The sequence below is a fragment of the Heptranchias perlo genome, chromosome 6 (genome assembly GCF_035084215.1).
Source record: "Heptranchias perlo isolate sHepPer1 chromosome 6, sHepPer1.hap1, whole genome shotgun sequence".
NCBI lineage: Eukaryota > Metazoa > Chordata > Chondrichthyes > Hexanchiformes > Hexanchidae > Heptranchias > Heptranchias perlo.
In genome coordinates, this window is record NC_090330.1 from 107,292,464 (window position 1) to 107,314,802 (window position 22,339).

Sequence of the window (22,339 nt, forward strand, 5' to 3'; positions counted from 1 at the left end):
CGCATAAAATTACAGAGGTATTAATAGATTAAGCGAATGGGCAAAACTGTGGCAAATGGATTTCATGTAAACAAGTGTGAGGTCATCCACTTTGGACCTAAAAAGGGTAGATCAGAGTACTTTCCAAAAGCTCAAAACAGTGGAAATCCAAAGAGACTTAAGGGTCCATGTACGTAGATCATTAAAATGTCGTGGATAGAATGGAATGCTGGCCTTTATAGCTAGATGACTAGAATACAAGGGGGTAGAAGTTATGCTACAGCTATACAAAGCCCTGGTTAGACCACACCTGGAGTACTGGGTCCAGTTCTGGGCACCACACCTTAAGGATATATTGGCTTTGGAGGGAGTGCAATATAGATTTACTGGAATGATAGCCAGATGCCAAGGGTTAAATTACAAGGAAAGATCACACAAACTAGGGTTGTATTCCCTGGAATTTAGAAGATTAAGGGGTGATTTGATTGAAGTTTTTAGAATATTATGGGGAACGATAGTTTTTCTCTCTCTTCTATTTCCACTGGCTGGGAAGTCTAGGACTAGGAGACATAGCCTAAAAATTGGAGCCAGGACTCAGCCATGATCCCATTGAATGGTGCAACAGGCTCAAGGGGCTACTCCAGTTCCTATGTTCCTACATTCCTACATTTTGGGCAGAGATCCTCTATCGGTTCTGAAAAAGTAGGGCAGGTGACCCCTTTTATAGGAAAGAAAAACACAATGCTGCAAACACTCAGCAGATCAGACAGCATGTGAGGATAGAACATTTCAGCTGTAGACCCTTCATCAGAACTGGAAGACATTGCAGATGAACACCATTTAAAAAGGAACAGAACAAAGGGAAGGAGTGAAAACAGATAAAAGTAGAAAGACTTGTAAAGTACTTAAATAGAAAACAAAAGATAGTTAAATGACTGAAATGATATCTACATGAGGCAATAAAAAGCATAAAGAGAGACAGAAGACGTTAATAGCTGAGGCAGTGGTGGTGGTGAGGCTGGTAGAAATAGAAACAGGATAACTGGCAAAGCTGAGCAGCCTAGGAGAAGAAAAAAGCAGGCCAGGGGTGGAGGCTGCCCTGCCAGAATGGTGTTCTGGCCCTGAACACTAACCTGTTCACCACCCACACCCCCCTTTATAGAACTGATCAAGGTGAGGGTGAAGGGCCCAGAAATACTAACTATTACAAAAAAGCAGCTAATGGATTGAATGGACTATAAACAGGTTTTTTCAAAAAAAAAACTGGAAAGATGTGAAAAAACCAAATGAGATCTCTGTTCTATTTTTCTGCTATCATCCAAATCCTGGAGTTAAACTGGTAATATCAGATAGACTTTTTGAAAAAGAACAGAGAAAATGAAGGATAATAGAAACATTACAAATGATGGCATAACCTATTTTTTTTGTCCTATTGAATTAAGTAGCATCCAGAATGATGGATGTGATGGGAATGATTTTGTCCTGTTGAATTAAGTAGCATCCAGAATAAGAGTGATGGTAAGGAGATTGGGAGTGGGGAATACAGTAGATTCCCTTTGCAAGACTTGTATATCACAACATTAGATACTAGATGGATATTCTCATGTTTATTTTGTGGCTTCCTCACTATTGGAGAACAATTACAAAGCACAGTGGGCTAAGCTTTCTGTATGGCTACGAAAGACACTTATAAAAGTGTATACTGTATTATACTGCATAGTAAAGATCAAAATTAGAGATGAATTATCTTGAGCCAGGTATCGGTCCTAAAAGTCTACATTTTCTTCCACCTGGATATTCATTTTGAATATGGGAAGTGAATTGCTTATAGGAACAGGAGTAGGCCATTCAGCCCCTCGAGCCTGCTGTGCCATTCGGTTAGATCATGGCTGATCTGCATCTCAACTCCCATCCTTTTTAAATAATAGTGACATAAGCAAATTACCATTCTAATGGAACAATTTCTGAATTGAGAGTTTTGAAAGATTATGACTAATGCTTCTGCGATTTCCTCACTTTTAATACCCTGGGGTGAAAACCATCAGGTCCTGGAGATTTATCTAACCCAAGTCCTGTTATTTTCTCAAATAGACTCTATTAGCATTTCTTTACAATTGGTCTAATTAGTGTTTGACAATAGTATAGGTAGGAAGTATAACTATGTTTTGTAAAATAATTGATTTTAAAATATGATTAAGTATTCTGAAAGCCAGCCCAAGCATCCTCAATTTCCCCAGCTACGTATGCAGTAGGTGACGAAAATAATTATTGTGTGTTAGATTCTGGGATATTGTGTCAGCTCCTTTGATTAGCATGGAGCTAGTGTGTTACTGGCACAGTGAAGGTACTGTTCCTCACTAGCTGGTCTGTACTTAATATTTATTGCCATCTTTATCAATGATTTGCATGTAGTACTAAAAATTAAGAGCAACGGGGATAACCTCTTCTAATAAGATGTCGACTCCAGCAGTTATACTGGTCAGGAAGTCTGCCCTTGGACATTTCTACAGGTATAATGGACATTATTTTTTTTCCAATTTGGATTAAAGCTCCAAGCTTGCTTTGCTGTCTGCCAAATTGGACAAAGAAAATGTTAAATTTTTTGGCTCCAATTCTGTAATCTCACTTAGGTTCTAAGCATAGTGAGTGCAGGAATACAAATAATATGAAAGTGCATTAGGAATTGCTGTTTAAATATTGGGGTCATGAGACATCATTCTGGTGAGCTCTGCATTATTTCTAATGCCATTGTCATGCTTAATTTGCACTACGAAGCCAGCAGCTCACATTGCCTTTAGTGGTGCTAGAGTCATGCTTGATGCACTTTCCTCGAAGTATTACCACTGCACACATTTTCATATGCATGCATCATGTATGTCCATTTACTTATGTAATGGTACCTACGATGCTTCGAGACACAGGAAGTCAAAACATTAAGGAATGCCATTGGTATTCTAGTAGTACTTGCATATCATCACAGTTGACCCAGTTAGACTCTTGGTGGTAGGTAAGTGATGGCACTAATGTATTGCAGCACCTGAGGCATTATGTTGATTCCTTGTTTTTCTCCTCCTCTCAATTTGTGTACCATTTACTTCTAGACTGAACTGAATGCTGCACAAATAATCAGGTTTAAGTCTTTGTACAATCTAATGAGGTAATAAATTATTTTCATTAATACGCACCTATTTTTGGATGCAAACTTTTTCATGCTAAAGTAATTATTTGCATTAATTAAAGTTACAAACTTTTGTTACTTGGTGTGCAAGCCATGAAGACAAGATATGTGAAGAAGAAATTGCAAAAGTTAAAACTAATTTAAACTCTAGGTTAGTCTAAGCCAGGAGTTGCAATACTGGCGCCATTGGACTCCCAGTTGCAACTAACGTTTGGATTTGAACTTCCTCTGTTTGGCAGTTTTGGTGGAACTGTCTAGACCACTTCCTGGCAGAATTGCCCATTGATGCACATGGTGGTAGGGATTATGCCGGCTAGACAGCTCTCTGCACTCAAATACAAGGATTATCTTGCTGCTTGGGGATTAACTGAGGGGGAGAAAAAATGTTAGGGGAAAATAATCTTTGAATTCACCACTGCTATTCCTAATGTGCATTATTTTCCCTAGTTCCTTACATCTATTGAGATCAAAAGCAGCAAAGTCTAACAGGCCATGAATCTTTATTTTAATAGTCTTAGATCAGCAATGTAAAAACAGATTTTTCCACTCCTGGCTGTAGATTAATCAAATGTTGAGTGCAGTAAAAAATATTTAAAGAATTTTTTTAAAACTTCCAAATAAAAGTTTTGACCTTGTTCTAAATGCTGTATTGTGTCTCTAAAATAATTTACTGTGTTTATTACTTTACTGCCAAAGCATTTTTTTATAGAAGATTGGATGTCAAAACACTTTACAGTACTGGCTGTGAGAAAAATCATTTCTATACTTGTGGTGACATAAATATCCTTTATGCACTTTTGGGGATATTTGCATTCATGAGCATGCCAAAGTTGACTCCAGATAAAACTCTTAATATTTAACTAGTGGGTAATACTGCAGCACTGAAATATGACAATTCACTTAAATCATATTGCATGTTTTGATGCTTTCTTTCACTTATTGAATACCTGAGTGATAACACTGACCAACTGTTGAAACATATGTCATGTGATCATTTACTATCCTAGTACCCAACCGAACAAACATGGTTATTTTTTTCCTTCTTACAAAGTTATTTTAATGCATACTTTGGTCAAACCAATGGAAAAAAAATAAAAGTTTACAGATAGACAAAAATGTCCAGTTTTGGAGTTGTGAAGAGAAAGGAAGCAGTAATTGGGGCTTTTTCTCACTAGAGATAAGGTTTAGGGTGACCTGACACAGGTCTTGGAGATTATGAAAGCTTATGTTAAGATAAATAGTGTTGTTATTTCTACCCTTGTTGAGATGGTAACAACAGGGCACAAATTTAAAATAATCGCAAGAAGAATTAGAGATTGGAAAAAGAGGGTGGTTAGAATGTGGAATTCTCTGCCATAAATTATCTTTGAAGCAGAGTCCATAAATTTTTTAAAGTGAATTAGAAAGTCTCTTGAAAAAGAGGGATAGTAAAGGATAAAAGGAGTAAGCAGGAGAGTGGGAATAGACTAGGTGGTTTGTAGAGAAAAACACCAGCACAGATTTGACTAACTGAACTGTTTTTGTGCTGTAACATTCTATAAATAGAATTTATAGTTTTCTTCACTCCCTTCTATAACCAACAAGTTTGTCACCTTTTCATATTTTACTGTTACTTTTATCTATATTTAGTCCTTTTACTGTTTCTTCTACTTTCCATTTATAGAAGTGTTTTTAATTTGTACTTTTTAAACCAATTCTTGAATTTTAATATAGTTATGCATGATTCATTTTGCCATATAATGTTTGTGAAATTCTTATCTTGTAATATTTTAGGCATAATACAGTCCTAAATATTTAACCATAACATTTAAACAATGATCAGTACTGAATATGCTTTAGTAGTACTTTATCAATTGACAATAGCTTCAGCTCACTTGCATTTCAGTTGTAAATTCATAGTATCATAGGAGGCTGCCATTCGGCTCATCATGCATGTGCCGGCTCTTAGAGCTATCCAAATAGTCCCATTCCCCTGCTCTTTCCCAATAGCCCTGTAAATGTTTTCCCTTCAAGTATTTATCCAATTCCCTTTTGAAAGTTACTATTGAATCTGCTTAAATTATTTTAAATTCAGAGTTGACTTTAAGTTGAAGTATGCGTTTGGTTTATAAATCCTGCATTATTATTTATTCTTACCTGTGTTTGGTTTCTTCCTCCCGGTGGCATTTTAAGCCGCTAGCTAATATATTGACTTTGATCAGCATTACATAAGTTTGATTCAAATCCAGTAATTCTTTCACTTCCCTTTTCAGTTTATAAGTCAAGTTGCCTCCTTTTATGAGCTGATGCTTGCGGATTCTCAGTCACTTGGTGCTTGGCTCAAAAAAATCTATATGGCTTGGCGCCAATGTTAAACTCTCTAAAATTGAGTTTGTCAGATGTAAATACCCTCAACTGTCCCTGCACCCTCCCTTTCTCCCTCATCACATGTCATCTGCTACTCCGAAAATGAGGGGGTGGGAAGGTAATCTTTGCTAATCTCAGAAGGAGGGGCCCAGGACTATCCTGGATAACTCTCCCTAAGATTGTTGCTTCTTTTCTCATGATCTATCTAGCTTTTACACAGTGTTTGTCCCTGATGAGGAAGGAATTTAGCATGCTGAGAACAGTTTGTGTATGCTCATGTACAGCCACTCCACACAACAGCTTATTGAAAGATCAGCCACCATGCTACATGAGGCAAAAATTATTTAATTTTGAAGACTGTTACTAAAAATACAGTAACTTAAGATATTTGTTAGGTTTTGACCAAAACTGTATTGAACTGTACAGAGCATCCTCTGCTTCCGGTCTTGCATTTTTAAAATTTTGGTTATTGCTTCTGGTTTGGATCCTATGGCTGGCAAAGAAAAAGTTTTCACAAGTGCGAGGAACTCATGGACTTCTTCGTCACTAAGATTGAGACCATCCGTTCAGCTGCCTCTGCCACTTCCCTCCCTTCCCCTATAGTTTCCCCCCTGCCCTAGCTCTGAATTCGCATCTTTCTCTAGTTTTTCCTCCTATCTCCCCTATTCCTTCTCCAAGCTCATCTTGACTGAGCCCCACCTCCTGCTCCTTTGACCCTATTCCCACCAAACTGCTGACCACCCAACTTGCCTTCTTGGCCCCCATGTTAGCTGATATTGTTAAAGGTTCCCTCTCAGATGCTGTCTCCCTCCCCTTCAAATCTGCCATCACCCATAGCCCCCCCTCAAAAAAAAAAACACCCTTGACCCCCTTTGTCCTTGCAAACTACCGCCCCATCTCCAACCTCCTGTAACTCCATGTTTGAATCCCTCCAATCAGGTGTCCAATCACAATACTGAATCGGCCCTTATCAAAGTCACAAATGACATCCTATGTGACTGTGACGATGGTAAACTATCCTTTCTTATCCGTCTTGACCTGTCTGCAGCCTTCGACACGGTTGATCACACCATCCTCTTCCAACGCCTCTCCTCCATCGTCCAGTTGGGTGGAACTGCGCTCGCCCAGTTCCATTCTTGTCTATCCAGTCGTAGCCAGAGAATCACCTGCAATGGCTTCTCTTCCCGCTCCCGCACCGTTAACATTGGAGTCCTCCAAGGAGCTATCCTTGGCCCCCTCCTATTTCTCATCTTCATGCTGCCCCACAGCGAAATCATCCGAAAACACGACATCAGGTCTCACATGTATGCTGACGACACTCAGCTCTACCTCACCACCACGTTCCTCGTCCCCTCTACTATCTCTGATTTATCTCACTGCTTGTCCGACTGGATGAGCAAAATTTTCCTCCAACTAAATATTGGGAAGACCGAAGCCATTGTCTTTGGTCCCCACCACAAACTCCGTTCTCCAACCACCGACTCCATCCCTCTCCCTGGCTGCTGTCTGAAGCTGAACCAGACCGTTCGCAACCTTTCGCCTCCTATTTGACCCTGAGATGAGCTTCCGACCACATATCCGTTCCATCACCAAGACTGCCTACTTCTACCTCTAACATCGCCTGTCTCAACCCCGCCTCAGCTCATATGCTGCTGAAACCCTCATGCATGCCTTTGTTACCTCTAGACTTGACTATTCCAATGCTCTCCTGGCCAGCCTCCCATCTTCCACCCTCCATAAACTTGAGTTCATCCAAAACCCTGCTGTCCATATCTTAACTCGTACCAAGTCCCATTCACCCATCACCCCTGTGCTTGGTTCCCGGTCTGGTAACTTCTTGATTTTGAAACGCTCATCCTGATTTTCAAATCCCTCCAGGGCCTCGCCCTTTCCTATCTCTGTAATCTCCTCTAGCCCTACACCCTCCAAGATCCCTGCACTCCTCCAATTCTTGCCTTTTGCGCACCCCTGATTTTAATTGCTCCACCATTGGCATCTGTGCCTTTTAACTGTGTAGGCCCTAAGCTCTGAAATTCCCTCTCTAAACCCCTCTACCCCTCTCTCCTTGAAGATGCACCTTTTAAAACCTACCTCTTTGACCAAGCTTTTGGTCATCTGTCCTAATATCTTCTTATGTGGTTCGGTGTCAAATTTTATTTGATAATGCTCCTGTGAAGCACTGTGGGACATTTTATTACGTTAAAGACGCTATGTAAATGCTAGTTGTAGTAGTTGTAACAAGCCACTAAAATTCTGGATGGATAATGCTACCATTCATTGCTGGAGCCACATGCCACTGAAATATGTTCAGAGTACCGATTCCCTTGTAATTAAACAATAATACAATGTTCCACCAGGAAATTGGATTATCAATTTGTACAGTATGCTTTAGAAGTCTTATTGGTGAATAGTATTTTGAATGGTGACTTGTCTGGAAATTATATTAATTCTGTTGTGCTTCATTGTCGCCATACTTAGTGTGTCATATGACTATCCCTGCAGTTGTATAGAGGTCATCTTCAATTGTGTTTGAAAGAACAACTTTGAGCTAGCCAGTCAGAACTTAGAATCATAAAACAGAATTGTAATTTACGAGCATATTTTTCAAATCAGCCATAAAACAGTTGTTATAGTGAGTAATTCAGCATTCTAAAATTCTCGTCTTGATCAAAATTTAACATTTAAATGTGCTCATTCTTATTTAGCATTCACAGGGTTAAGTCATGAAGGAAGTAGAATATAGCTGCTGCCTGTTTGGCAGAATCTGCGTTGTTTACCCTCCCCACCCCCATTCCGTCATTACCTTCTGTGGTTCCCTTTCACTGCTCGGCGTCTGTAGATGTAAGTGTTCGCAGATGTTAGTGAAACATTGACTGAATTACTGTATGTCCAATTTATTCCAGATAAGGGAGCTGAAGGTTGTGACTGGCTTTTCTTTATTTTTAAAAAAAAAACTATTCCTGAACGAATAGGAAGAATAGAGTTAATAGGAGAAGTGCACATTGGGCAGTGGCACTGCATTCTGTAGAGATGAGTTCCCAATCAATTTGAAATCAGGCATACAGTACCTCTATATAGCATTAGGGCTGGTCGCATTGGCATTTTCAATATAGAGAGCATAGTGTCATCTGGCACACTCAGCCATTTATGAGATATATCAGACCATTGGACTGCTGCCCAGAATATTGCTGCAATACTTGTTGCGATTGGCTGTTCCCTCTATCGAGCATAGTTTCACGAGGAAAGCCAACTCCTTTTTTTTAATCTGCAAAAGCATGGCTGACTGCAGTATGCTGCCTTGTTAGTACTGCTTCCGTTCTCATCTCGAGTACATTGAAAGTGATCAACAGCTTCATACACTATAGCAGTGCTGGTTTAAGTAGAGTGAAAGTTACTGTACAAAAACATGATTTTTCTTTTTTGTTTTTCTCAACAGGTCAGTGATAAAAAGTGCCTTTTCTGAAGTCTGTGTTATTTGGAACTGCTTTTAGGTCAATCTGCTCTTTTGAGGCTCGCTTGCTGCCAATTAGACAAATGTCTGGCCTAACGTGCAACTGAAAACGCCTCTGCTGCATCTGTATCTGCTGCCTCATCTTAAACTGGCCATAACATCAAAAACTGGAACAGCAAACTACTGCAAGAGGAACTAAACCAACATACGGAGAGCTGAGTGTGCTGAATGCTGTAAAATCAATAACTGGAAGTGACTCGAACACGATTAGTATTCAATCGACGGGTGTGATTGCATCAAAATAACTTTTTATTAAAAGCAACAAAGTGCTGTGTCAGCAGAAACACGTTTTAAACAACCAGCCGTACCACCAACTTGAAGGGGTTTTAACCCCACGAATCAAACTGGTGACTGATCACTTGCTGACTAGTTGTCTGTTTTAATGTTGACTAACACACAGCAAAGCAATTCTCTAGCAGCATTTTGTGAAGTAATTTTCTGCTTTTATGATCATTAAGAGGCATTTTTATATTAAAATCAAAAATATAGCTTTTTTAAAATTCTGTTGACTGCTGCGTTCTTTTCCCACGAATCCTGATATCAAGTTGCTCTGAACCGCATTTCACTTCAACGATTTATTATGGCTGTAAACGTTGCTCCAGTACGTGATACAAAATGGCTGACATTAGAAGTGTGCAGACAGTTTCAGAGGGGGACATGTTCACGTTCGGACCAGGAATGCAAGTTTGCACATCCACCAAAAAGCTGTCAGGTTGAAAATGGGCGAGTTATTGCATGCTTTGATTCTCTTAAGGTAAGGAATTTTAACATCAAGCATTTCAATATTGCAGTATATAATTTTGTGGCACAAAATCTATTGATCTTTTTTGGAGACTTTGCAAATTGTAACTCTCTTAGCAATGTACATCCATATTACAATTTGGCAAAAGTTTAACTGTGTATTGAAAATGAGTATTCTATGTTGAAGTACAGTACCATCCAGTGGGACCACTTTACTAATGTTTTTAGTGGGCAGGATGTTTTTCTTTACATATTTACCTTGTAGCTTCTTTGAAAATAGAGATTTTTATCAAGCACTCATATATTGCTGTTTCTATTTAAAAATCCTCCTGTATAATCCACTTCTGTTAGTTACATCTTCAAGAGTCCAGACACATTTTTATTTCTCCTTGCAAAAACATGTTCTAAAAAGATTTTGTTTGCTGTCCTTCAAAATCCCTTAGACTTCCTCAGCCGATATCCTTCCTTCTTTCCTCCTTTTAGCCTTTGCACTGTCTCCGTATCCTCAATGTCTTTAACCTACACCTAAACTCCCTCTGCCCCCTCTCCTCTGATTTCTGTGCCCTGTTATCCTTGCTCAATCCTACCCTTTGCATAAAATTACCCAGCCCCTCAATCTCATTATATCTCCTAGCCTCTCTACATTCAAGGTCTCAATAACTTTTGAGGCTAGCTCCGACTTTGTCTCTTTTGCCACCTAGGTTTTGCTCCCCCAATCCCACTACCCTCACCGTTTGAGCGATGGGAAAACTTCCCACTACTACCCTCAAGATTTTGCTTAACACTCAACATTCTCCACCCACCGTGATACCTCAGCTGTTATAGGCCTTTAAAACCATTTCCTCACCTCTAACTTTGACACCTTTTTTCCACCAAAACAATCACTCTTCTATTCCTGTTTCTCCCTTTTGATATACCCCCCCACACCCATTTTCACTCCTTAAATCAGAAACGGAACAAGTTTGAGTGTTTCTGGTGCTCAAGTTACTGTATCATCAATCTCCAGATCTGGTTTGCACGTATCAAATTTTACCATCAATCTCTACTGCCAAAACTGCTATTCAGTTTGAGTGGGTGGGATATGAAGATGAGAAAATAATGACCTCACGTAGCTGATCTTATTTGACTTCTGCTTGTGCTGGCTGGTCACAGAACAGTTTGGAAAGCAGTCGCATTGAAATCGAGGGACCAGACCATTTTTGTTCCATACAAGGAAACAGAACTTTGATTCCTCTTGCTTTGGCAGAGAAATTGTGACTCTCCAATAACTCTGTGTTGCCAATGTTCTTTTGCTGCAATGAAAGTCTTGCAACATCTCAAATCTTTGGTGCCAAGGCTGCATGATGGACTTTCTCACAAAAAAGAGCAGAGATAGCACAGTGTTGGGTTAGGTTATAGTAACCCCTTAACTTTAGGTTAACTCTTGCCTATTGTATATGTTTAAGGGTTAAATGATTGAAATATTTTTTTTAAAGTTCTAAGTTATCTATCTGCTGGACAGCAAAAATTTTCTTCAGTTCAATAAAAATGTTTATATTTAATCCAGGAAAAGAACTTTGTGTAGCAAATAACTTTCCATTCGCTCCATTGTCATGAATTCCTGACCCAGCTATAAGATATTCCACAATTGGCCTGTTTTCAGTACTCTGTACGCTGAACTTAGTAGAAGTCAACTCATTGAGACAATAGCATATTTTAGAAACCTAAACACTTTGTGATCTTGTAATTAGCATAGTAATCACACAGTCCACCCTAACTCATTCATTCAGAATTCACTCCGTCCTCTCCCTCACAGCAGCAAAAGGTCTCTTAAGCAATTCCAGGGATATTTCTTCCATTACCTTACCCAGAAGTCCATTCCATGTGTTGATCACTATTTATATTGTGAGGAAGAGCTTTTGATATCATTCCAAGATTTGCTGTTCACTAGTTTGAACCTGTGCTGCCTTATTGTACTGTCATTGTTTGATTTGAAGTAGTGTTCCAGGTTTATGTTTACACCATTTAACTCCTCTACCTCTGAGGTCTTCTCTTTAACTTCTCTACTTCTGAGGTCTTCTCTAACTTCTCTACCTCTGTTAATCCTTTCAAGGATTAAAAAGCCCAAACTTTGCCAGTTTTTCCTCATAATGAGTTCTCCTGCTTTCGTGGCCTCCATTCCTCCCATGACCAGTGCCATTAAAAATTGGTCAACTGGTCATTCACCTAATTGCTATTTGCAGGACTTTGCTGTGTGCAAATTCACTGTCGTATTTACCCACATAACAACAGTACCTGAACTTCAAAGTAATTAACGGTATGCAAAATGCTTTGGGATGTTTCTAAGAGATGTACTGAAGCACCATATGAATGAAAGTGCTTTTCTTTCTCAAACATCTTTCTTTGTCATTGGCATCTATCTTCTGGGACTTTTATGCATAGCCTCCAGGGCTTGAATGGTTGCCTTGTTGTTTCAGTGACCAGAACTGGACACATTACCAAAGTACTGTCCAAGTGAGAAATGTCAGCAGTGAAGAATAGAATGCTCTTCTACATTTTGCACTCAGTACCAGCACGAACCAGTCCCCAACCAATAAATTGCGTCCAGTCGCAGGGTGAACCTCACCCATTGTCTTAAATGTGTACATCTGTGACATTTTCCACAATTATTGTCCTTACTTAAAGTACTACAACGGTGACTACATTTCAAAAGTACTTCATTGGCTGTAAAGCACTTTCGGACATCCTGAGGTCATGAAAGGTGCTATATAAATGCAAGTTCTTTCTCTCCCTCTTCACTGGGTTGGTTTCAAGCTCAACTTCCAGAGGTGAAAGAACTGCCCCGAACTCATTGCCATTTAGGCTATATTTGAAATTGGAGCAGCGTTTATGTAAAATGTTTTTAGGCATTTTCTATTTCTGTTTTTAAGTTAGCTCACTGATCTAAGTGAGCTATGATACAAAGACTGATCAGTGGGTTGTTTTTACCTACTGTTTACTGAAATGTGATGCAAGCAAAACATTTATCGGCATGCTTTTACTGAGATAGACCATCATTGATGGTCTATTTTTTTATTAACCAGTTTAATCAAGGTACTGTAACTGAAGTGACTCATTTACCTTCTGGCTTTTGGAATGGATAGAATTGTCTGGAGTAACAAGCCAAACTAAAGTTATTTTATAATTTTTGGCAGAGTTTTGTATATGCTCCTCACAAAGCAAGCATGTTTCTCTGTCTGTCTCTGTTTATATTTTCCTTATCTGAGTGTTCCGGATCCTGGGATTCATGGGTAGAGGTTGAAAATGTAATGTAGAAATTGTGTCACTGTATATTTTCAGCCTTCTGCTAATGCCAAGGGAAATGAAAGGGATACTTGAATATTGAAAAAGAATTAAATTTAAAATAATTTTATTTTCAATATTAGAATGTTTAAAATTGATAAGATTACAATATAATTATGGATGAGAAGATCCATCCAGAGATATCCCCCTCCCTGTTTCAGCATCCAACATGTTTCTTAAAGATTCCCGGGTTGGTACTTACACTACTCTTCCTGGAAGTCTATTCTTTTCATTGATCACTCTTTGCATGAAGGAGAAATTCCAGACATCAATTGTAAGTTTAGCTTTTACTTGTGTCCCCTCATCTTACTCTTGCTATTTCATTTAAAGTAATATTCTGAATTAATGTTTTCCATACCATATACTATCGTGTATGCTTCTAAAGGATCACTTCACAAATGCCTTCTTTCCATGCTGAAAAGCAAAAGTGCCTCCAATCTTTCCTCATAGCTCAGTCCTTGACACTAGGAATCAGGTTTGTGGATCTTTGCAGTGCCTCGAGAGCTTGAATGTCACCTTTAATTTCGGCGACCAGAACTGGACTTGAGGTGCGGTCTTACCAGAGCATTGTACAGTTTGGTCACAACTTCTTCTGACTTGCGTTCTGCTGTTTTGGTTATGTAGTTCAACATTCTGTTGGCTTTGTTGATTGCAGAGTCTACTGAGATGACCAGATAGATTTCGACTTCATCCTCAGAATAGTTTTGTCATTTATTTTGCTTCCCAAGTGTAGTATTTTATACTTGTGTGTATTAAATTTCACCTGCACATCTTATTCAACTCATTCTTTAATTTTCTGAGCTGCTTCCTCCAAATCCACTGACCCTCCTAAGAAAAAGGTGCATTTACATAGCACCTTTCAGGACCTCGGGACGTCCCAAAACACTTCAACCAATGAATTGGTTTTGAAACGTAATTGTTTTGTAGGCAAATACAGCAGCTAATTTTCACAGAGCAAGGTCCTACGGTGTGCAGTGAGGGAAATGGCCAGTTAATGTGTTTTCTGGAGGCACAGATTGAGGGATAAATAATGGTGTATAGTCTTGGAAGACTTGAAAAGTAGGGAGAAAATATAGGATTTCATACCCACACAAGCAGGAACAACAAAAAAAAAGTCAACAGGAACTTGGATGGCATCGATGTATTTTTTTTTCAGCATGCCACTTTAAAGGAAAAAAAATTAACAAATATATTACATGCATCCTTGACTTTATTGACAATTACCTTTCTGCACATATTCGTTTGCAACCTAAATCAAATTATCCATACTTGATTTGGAAAAAAGCAATCTGCGTAGTAGGTAAGCTCCCACAAACGAGCAGTTGCATTCTTTTAACTGACTGAAAGGGTTAAATACTGATGGTTTGTTTGGCAATAGTCATCCAAGTCACAGCTGAAAAGACGAAGCTCAATTTACCTTGGTTATTGTATCCATTGGTGATGTGCATTGGTACAAAAAGTGGTTAAGTCTAAATTGCATAAGTGCCATACAACATTCATGTTCCATAAAAATGATTTTTTTTAAAAACTGTTATTCTTCCTGTGTCTACTCAGTTGCTGAAGTATTTCAATTTTAAATCATATTTGATAAATTGTACAATTTGTCATATTGTAATAACTGATGCAAAATTAAGATTGTTTTGATCCTAAATAGTGCTTTGTGCAGTTCCAGTTTATTCATGAATTCAGGTGGGGTTATGGCATTTGTTTGCCCCCCCCCCCCCCCCCCCATTTTGAACCATACTTGCAACCATTTTGACATAGATTCTACTGCAGTCACAAAACTTACATTTATATAGCACCTTTCATGTTCTCAGCCAATTAAATACTTTTGAATTGTAGTCACTATTGTAACATAGGGAAACATGGCAGCCAGTTTGTGCACAGCAAGGTCCTACAATGAGATAAATGACCAGTTAATCTCTTTTAAAGTAACGTTGATTGAAGGATAAATATTGGCCAGCACATGGGGATAAGTCTCCTGCTCTTCGAATAGTGCCATGGGATCGTTTACGTCCACCTGAGAGGGCAGATGAGGCCTCAGTGTAATGTCTCATCCAAAAGCTGGCTCCTCTGACAGTACAGCACTTCCTCAGTACTGTACTGGAGTATTTACCTGGATTATGTGTCCTAGAGTAGGGCTAGAATCCATGCTGAGGTGATAGTGCTACCACTAAGCCAAGGCTGGCATCAGTTAATTAGATTTGGATAGAGGCCTAACTGAAAATCAGTTTTATGGCAACAGCTGGATATATCCAATGGCATTCACGTTGATTTTAATTAAAAGAAATGAAGCTAAAATCCAATATTGGACAAGATAGATATTTCAGTTTATTGATCAGTTTCTCCTGTTTTAAATATGACCTGCATGCAGCCCCATTTAATAATTAAAATGCCTCAATATTAGTTGTTCACATGAGGAGTTGTATAGTGAGACACACCAATCTCACAAAAGGGGGCTTGGTGTGCTGGCCCCAGCCTGAGTAGCATTCTGACTCTCGCTCACTGTTATAGAAGAGCAAGGAATACGACAAACTTTTCATGGCAGTAGATCGACAGGGAAACAAGGTTTGGAATGGGTAACATCATCTTTTTTTTAATATAATGTTCAATTGGAAAAAGTATATGGAATTCTTTGTACTCCAGGCAGATATTTTAAAAGAATGTTAGGAATGTTTGCCTGCAGCTACTGTGTTATTGCTTGACCATCTTTTGAGTCCTTTCTTATGAATTAAATGTTAATGGTTAACTATTTGATATATGTAGGAACAGCATCCACCTTTTCATGAGAATTATTCTGTTTCACTTCTGAATTAAAAAATACTATGGAATTTTCTTGATGATTTTGTGTACTGTTAGTTTACATCTTAGTAAAAGGATTGTCTGAATTGTATGAGGACTAAAGATTCTGACTTCTACAGAAATGGATAAAGTAAAATGTGAAAATTATTGTAATGTGTTGATAAAATACTAGGAATAATTGCTAATAATGAACACAAAAGTCTATATAACTGGAAGGAACTGGGTAAATGTTTTTGGTAATGAAATGAACTTTGACCAATTTTAGTTTTGAAGCAGCTTATTACATAGAATTTTACAGAAACGGACCATTCGGCCCAACCAGCCTATACCTGTTCAGCACACGAGCCTCCTCCCACCTTACTTCATCTCACCCTATCAGCATATCCTTCTGTTCCTTTCTCCCTCATGTGTTTATCTAGCTTCCCCTTAAATGCATCTATGCTATTCGCCTCAACTACTCCTTGTGGTAGCGAGTTCCACATTCTCACCACTCTCTGGGTAAAGAAGTTTCTCCTGAATTCCCTATTGGATTTATTAGTAACTATCTTGTATTAATGCCCCCCTAGTTTTGATCTCCCCCCACAAGTGGAAACATCTTCTATACGGCTACCCTATCAAACCCCTTTGTAATTTTAAAGACCTCCATTAGATCACCTCCCAGCCTTTTTTCCTAGAGAAAAGAGCCTGAGCTTGGTCAATCTTTTAGTTTTGAGGTAATTGTTTTTGTAAGAGTTTTGAACGCTTATGTAGTGTAGAATGTTGTGTTCTAAAATATGAATACAAGTGAATCTGTTTCACTCTCAAAGTGCTTTGTGCTGATTGATGTAGAATGGCAATGAAGACAAACTCAGAAATCCGCAGTCCACAATGTTTGTCTGCCTGGCTGATGTACAACATTGTGGAGCTTGAAAGGTAGCAGAATGTGAATTACAAAGTATAATTATAATATTTAATAAGCCACCCAAGTTAATGCAACAGCTGTCATTGTTGACACCAGGCATATCTAGAGTATTCAAAGTAATACATTATTGGAAAAGTCTAAGTGAATACCCTTTAATGTTGTGCCAATATGCATCTTGTGTAAAGCTCTTAATTCTTCTTCTCAAATTGCTATCTTGCAGAGAGCCACCTGTACTTAACCATTGTGTTATGTAGCTCAAAATGTTTTCTTTAGGCACAACCCAAGTTTAGGAGAAGAAAGTCTCTAATTATACTGCTGTTTTTCACCTGCCCACCATTATTTAAATAGCTTTATTTAAATCCTAGTGAAAACTTATCAAAGTACTTGGATAGAATATAGTTCACTATTTTTACCGTAGTTGATTTAAGCTATTGAAGGTCTGTACATTGTTATCACGCTATTAAGGCAATTTACTTGAGCACAGAAGCTATCAGTGATTGCTAAAGTGTTTTAAATTGCACTTTTTGCATGGACACTGGAAAAAGCCTCTGTAGGTTTGCTTTAATCTATTACTTAAGGGTGACCATTAGTCAAGGTGGCCCTGTTCCTATAGCTTTTGCATACTAAATTTAACACTGATTAAATTCAGCAGAATAACTAGCAATTTACAGACAAGAAAATTTGATAATTGAAGTGTTATATTCTGTAACAAGTCATAATATAGCATTAGCTGATGCAAATCCAAAGAACAGTTTTGGAAGATGATATGAATACAGTATATACGAGGTATTGCAATAATCCAGCCATTTCCTGCAAAAACTTTGTGATCTGCTTCTACCAACTGCAAAATTTTGTGTTGCACATTTGCTCACATTATACCCCCTCAAACAACTAATACTAGGAATCTCTGAATTCAAACGTACATGAATAAATCAGTGATTTTTAAACTAAGAAATGATAAAACTACATCTTATGTACATGATGCAAAATAACAAAAACCTGAAATGATAGTAACACAAACTTGGAGAATCAATATGGGTAGCTAGTTTGTGACCGCCACTGAACTTAATTGTTACTGTTTTGTAATCCCTTCCTTTCTGCTGTCGTTACCCAGTCTGGCCTATATATGACTCCAGTTCTACACCAACGTGATTGACTCTTAACTGCTCACTGAAGTGGCCTAGCAAGCCAATCAGTCGTATCAAAATGCTGCTGCGTTTCAAGAAGATGACTCACCACCACCTCGGGGCATCTAGGGATGGGCAATAAATGGTCACCTTGCCAGCAACACCCACATCACGAGAATGGGGAGAAAAAGAAAGTCCTCTCCAAGAAATATTCCTAACGCACAAGTCTCTGTTTGAATTGAAAAGTATGTCTGCAGAACATTTCTCATTTACCAAATGCATAATAGTAAAGCTTATCCATCAGGCTGAATTTATTGCTCAAATTTGGTGATATCAGATTTGATGGCATACTGACTCACATTGTGCAGAGTATTTTTTTTTGCTAAAGAAAGATATATTGAGCTTTTCTTAAGTATTGTTAAAATCCCTTTGCCAAGTTTCAAATTTGTTCAGTAAAGGAAAAACTATATATTCTGTTCGCATTAATGATATTTCCATTTACAAACTCTTGCAGACACAATTTAGCCTAACCCATTCCCCCTTTTGCTCCTGTCATAGAAATTGATTGTGTGTTTAATACTAAAACAGGAAAATACATCTCTCTTCTGTTAATGCTGACCTAGCAGAATCTGCTGGTGGTATTCGTGCTCTGTCCTCTCAGCCTCCCTGCATACTGACAACAGTAAATATCTTGATAGAGCAACAAAGAATCAATCAAAAGTGCACAAAACATTTTTTGCTTGGAAGGTTAAATTACTAGGGGTGGGAAAAGTACTTGTCATAGTTTCAACACTGCAATAACCTTCCTGTGGTGTATATAATATGTAAAAAAACAATTGCTGGAGCACACAAATTAAGAGTATTATGACATCCTTAGTTAAAACTGATTTGCTGGATTCAAAAGAAAACCTAACAGTCATCTGGGAAAATTGCCAGGAAAGAAAGTTTACATAGTTAGACCTGCACTATCTAGATACAACACACTGTGTACATGAAATAGAAAGAGGAAGGAGAAAGCAGCAAAGAAGTGTTCAAGGCCTTTTCTATGGAAAATTGAAGAATGTTTTATTTACAGTGCATCTCTAAGCTGAAATCCTGAGTAGTCATCTGAATAGAATTACCCTATAATAATAGTGATTGCTGCAAGTTCTAGCTGCAGAATATTAGCAGGTATAGATTATATTTCTGGCATGGGAAATTGAGGAAAAACGGTGTTACTATTTGGCCTTATTGGTGGCAACTGGGATATTGGGTCAGTTGTGGAATTTTAGAATCGATTTACTCATTACAAATATAACTGCCAAAATTAAAGGATACTAACAATGCGGTTAGTGTATATGTGACATCTGCAAGGAGAAAAGGCTTTTGTATAATTGAAACACTTCTAACTATAGCGATTTGAAGAGCAAGACGTACCACAGTCAGCCTTTTGTATCGCCTTTGTTAGAAAGTATCTTTTAATTTTAGAATTTTAATCATTACATCGACAGCATATTATAAGAGTATAAAAGTTACAGTGCAATGGTTAGTCTGATTTTTCAGGGCTAAAGTAGCAGAATGATAAGATTGTGATACTGTTTCTACGTACCAAAAGCAATTGTAGTGCTGTACAAAGAGTATTTATAACATATGGAAATTTGCAAATAATTGTGGGCACATGTAAGTCTGTGTATTGAATGCTTACACTGTACTGAAAGTGTCAGCTGTAGCTCAGTCAGAAGGTCGTGAGTTCAAGTCCTGCTCCAGAGACTTGAACACAATCTAGGCTGACGCGCCAGTGCAGTACTGGGGGAGTGCTTCACTGTCGGAGATGAAACGTTAAGCCTAGACCCCATCTTCCTTTCTTGGGTGGAGGTAAAAGATCCCATGACACCATTTTGAAGAAGGTTATGGGGAGTTCTCCCTGGTGACCTGGCCAACATCACTTTAAAAAAAAAATCCAAGTTATCTGGTCATCATCACTGCTGTTTGTGGGACCTTGCTGTGTGCAAATTAGCTGTCGCATTTTCTATATTACAACAGTGACTATGCTACAAAAGTGTTTCATTAGCTGTAAAGCACTTTGGGACTTCCTGAGGTCGTCAAAGGTACTATACAAATGCCAGTTATTTTTTTCTTTATCGAAGAGAAACAGCCATTCAGCCTTTTTATGTATCCTTGCACATAGGTGGGTGCAGATGTTTCAGTTGTGAGAACAGATAAAGGGACCGCAGAATCGTAGTTTACACTTAAGTTCGCAGCTTTGTTGGGACAGTTTAGTAGATGGTGAGACTGAGCTAAATTTAATGACGCTCACCATAAACTGGTACTGTCTCTTTGAGTCCTGTATCTCCCCCTACTGGACTGGCTTAAACTGTTCGTTGAGAGCTCTGTAGTAAACTTTATGCTCAGCAGCACAGTGCTACAAGTTGATTTTTTTTTTTATTACCTCCCATGGTGTTCATGGTAAGTGAGAGGATATATTTGCTCGCTCTCTCTCTCTCTCTCTCTCTCTCTCTCTCTCTCCTGTCTCTGATCTTTGTTGCTTCTTTTGTTTTCTCCTCTTCCCTCTCATCTTATGTGCTTCTCCATCCCTTTGTCGTCTCGTCTGGTTGTTTTTTTTTCCTGTTTTTCTTATCTCTTATGTTCTCTTTGGCCTCTCCTCTCTGTCTCGTGTCCTTTCAGGTACAATGTGGACAGGGAGTCACCTGACCATTGCTGCAGGTGTCTTTTGGGCTGTAGGTGGAGGGGGAAGGAGGATGTAGTTGACGAGGCATATTTTCCGATGATAAATGCAGGGTATTGGTCAAGGAGGAATTCTGCTGCAGTGGATGTAGTAGGAGGGGAAGAGCAGGAAATCACAGATGATTGACAATAGGCAGGAAGGTATGGGTGTTGAGAGCTCTGGCTGGTGCTGTAGGATGCAGTTGCCTTTTGGGCTACAGGTGATGTCCATGAACAGTATAATTAGCCTTGTTGGACTTGTAAACATTGGTCGTAGGACAGGCTGTTTAGGGACCACATTATCCATGAGTAAAGAGACACATTCTCGCTCACCAGTTCTCTACTGCTGTCTGCGTCGTTTAGTCATCCTCTAAACTTAACACTTGCCTGGTATGGGCAAAGTAGCAAATAGCTAAAACAGGCTCTAATATATCCATATGAGTGAATGAGTTGATCAAGATAATATATTTTGAGGTTATTTAGAAGTCGAACTGTTTACAAAGTCAAGCAAATTATACTTTCCAATTACGTTGCTTGAGACCCAAGCACAGCGAAGCATCGATACTGGATTGTTGGTCTGGGAGGAAATGTTGCTGTGTTTTCCTTCTATTAATTTTGATTCCCAGAGTATGAGGAAATGAAAATGCAGAACACTACTGATACTAATAATTGGCCTTGAAAATTGTGATTCTCTGCCATCATGGAGTTGAGCAGCAGTGATCTAATCTCATTACTGGGACCTAGTATCCTAATTATTGAGTCTACTCCTTCATCTAGACACAGCATGTTACTCTTCATCTAAAAAGGCCTATTACTTCTGATTGTCATACATGAGAAAACTGATTCATGTAGTACAGTAAAGAATTCTCATCAGGAATTGTTTTTGACTGACACTACTGAAAAGAATAACTTGGAAGTGTCATTGTAACGAACAATATGAGGGAGCTAAATTAACAGTCACAGAGCAGAAGCATCACAAGATGATAATGCTATTGATTCGGTTTCTTTTACACCGGTGGAATCAAGAAATCGTCCCATCAAGTAGCTCCAGTGATTAGGACTTCGTTTTTAAATATAATAAAAGAATAGTAACAAAAGCTTTCAATCAGTTTTTGAAATGGAGCATTACAGGCCTGACATTTCTCTTGGTGAAAAGGGGAGAAATGCATGTTATTAATTCAGGAGAAAAATGAAATTGAGGAAATACTGAAAACAGCAGCTGAGAACAAAAGCAATTTAATGAGCCACTGGTAAGTGACACGAGCATATTTTTGATGGGACATTACGGCCCCCAAAAATGCAAAGCAAGTGCTTTGGGTGCCAGTACGGTACTGACAGTGAGTACTGTTAGTGATTTGGAAGACTTCGCTGCAGAAAAAATGATTTTGCTACATGGCGGATGAAATTTAATGTAGAGAGGTGTAAAGTAACACATTTTGGAAGGAAGGATGAGGGGAGGCAATATAAACAAATTGTACAATTTTAAAGGGGGTGCAGGAACAAAGATCAGGGGGTTCCCATAGAGGGCAAACATGGCAGCAAAGCACATTAAACCCACACACCATTATAACTGTACAGCTTCATAAAATTAATTTGTTTTTGATCTATCTTTCACTTTTTCATTCTTTTTGTGCAGAAAATAATGATGCCAGGAAGGTCCCTGTGGTGTGAAAGTTAAGGGCAGAGATGACTTCATGGCCACTGGTGGCACATTGCAAATGGTTGTCTAT

The 22,339-nt window shown here is 38.6% G+C and overlaps 1 protein-coding gene across 15 annotated transcripts in view; it reads left to right on the forward strand.

The window, feature by feature from the left end:
- The window catches only part of mbnl2 (muscleblind-like splicing regulator 2), a 104,425-nt gene that overhangs the window by 35,818 nt on the left and 46,268 nt on the right, over window positions 1-22,339 (forward strand). For 13 of the 15 annotated variants that reach the window (XM_067986559.1, XM_067986557.1, XM_067986565.1 and 10 more), the window contains exon 2: window positions 8,940-9,768. In XM_067986559.1, the coding sequence (XP_067842660.1) occupies window positions 9,595-9,768 (174 nt within the window). In that variant the 5' untranslated portion in view covers window positions 8,940-9,594. Of the gene's footprint in view, window positions 1-8,322; window positions 8,345-8,736; window positions 8,804-8,939; window positions 9,769-22,339 lie in introns of those variants that run through there. The other 2 variants (XM_067986560.1, XM_067986558.1) reach the window with 2 other exon arrangements.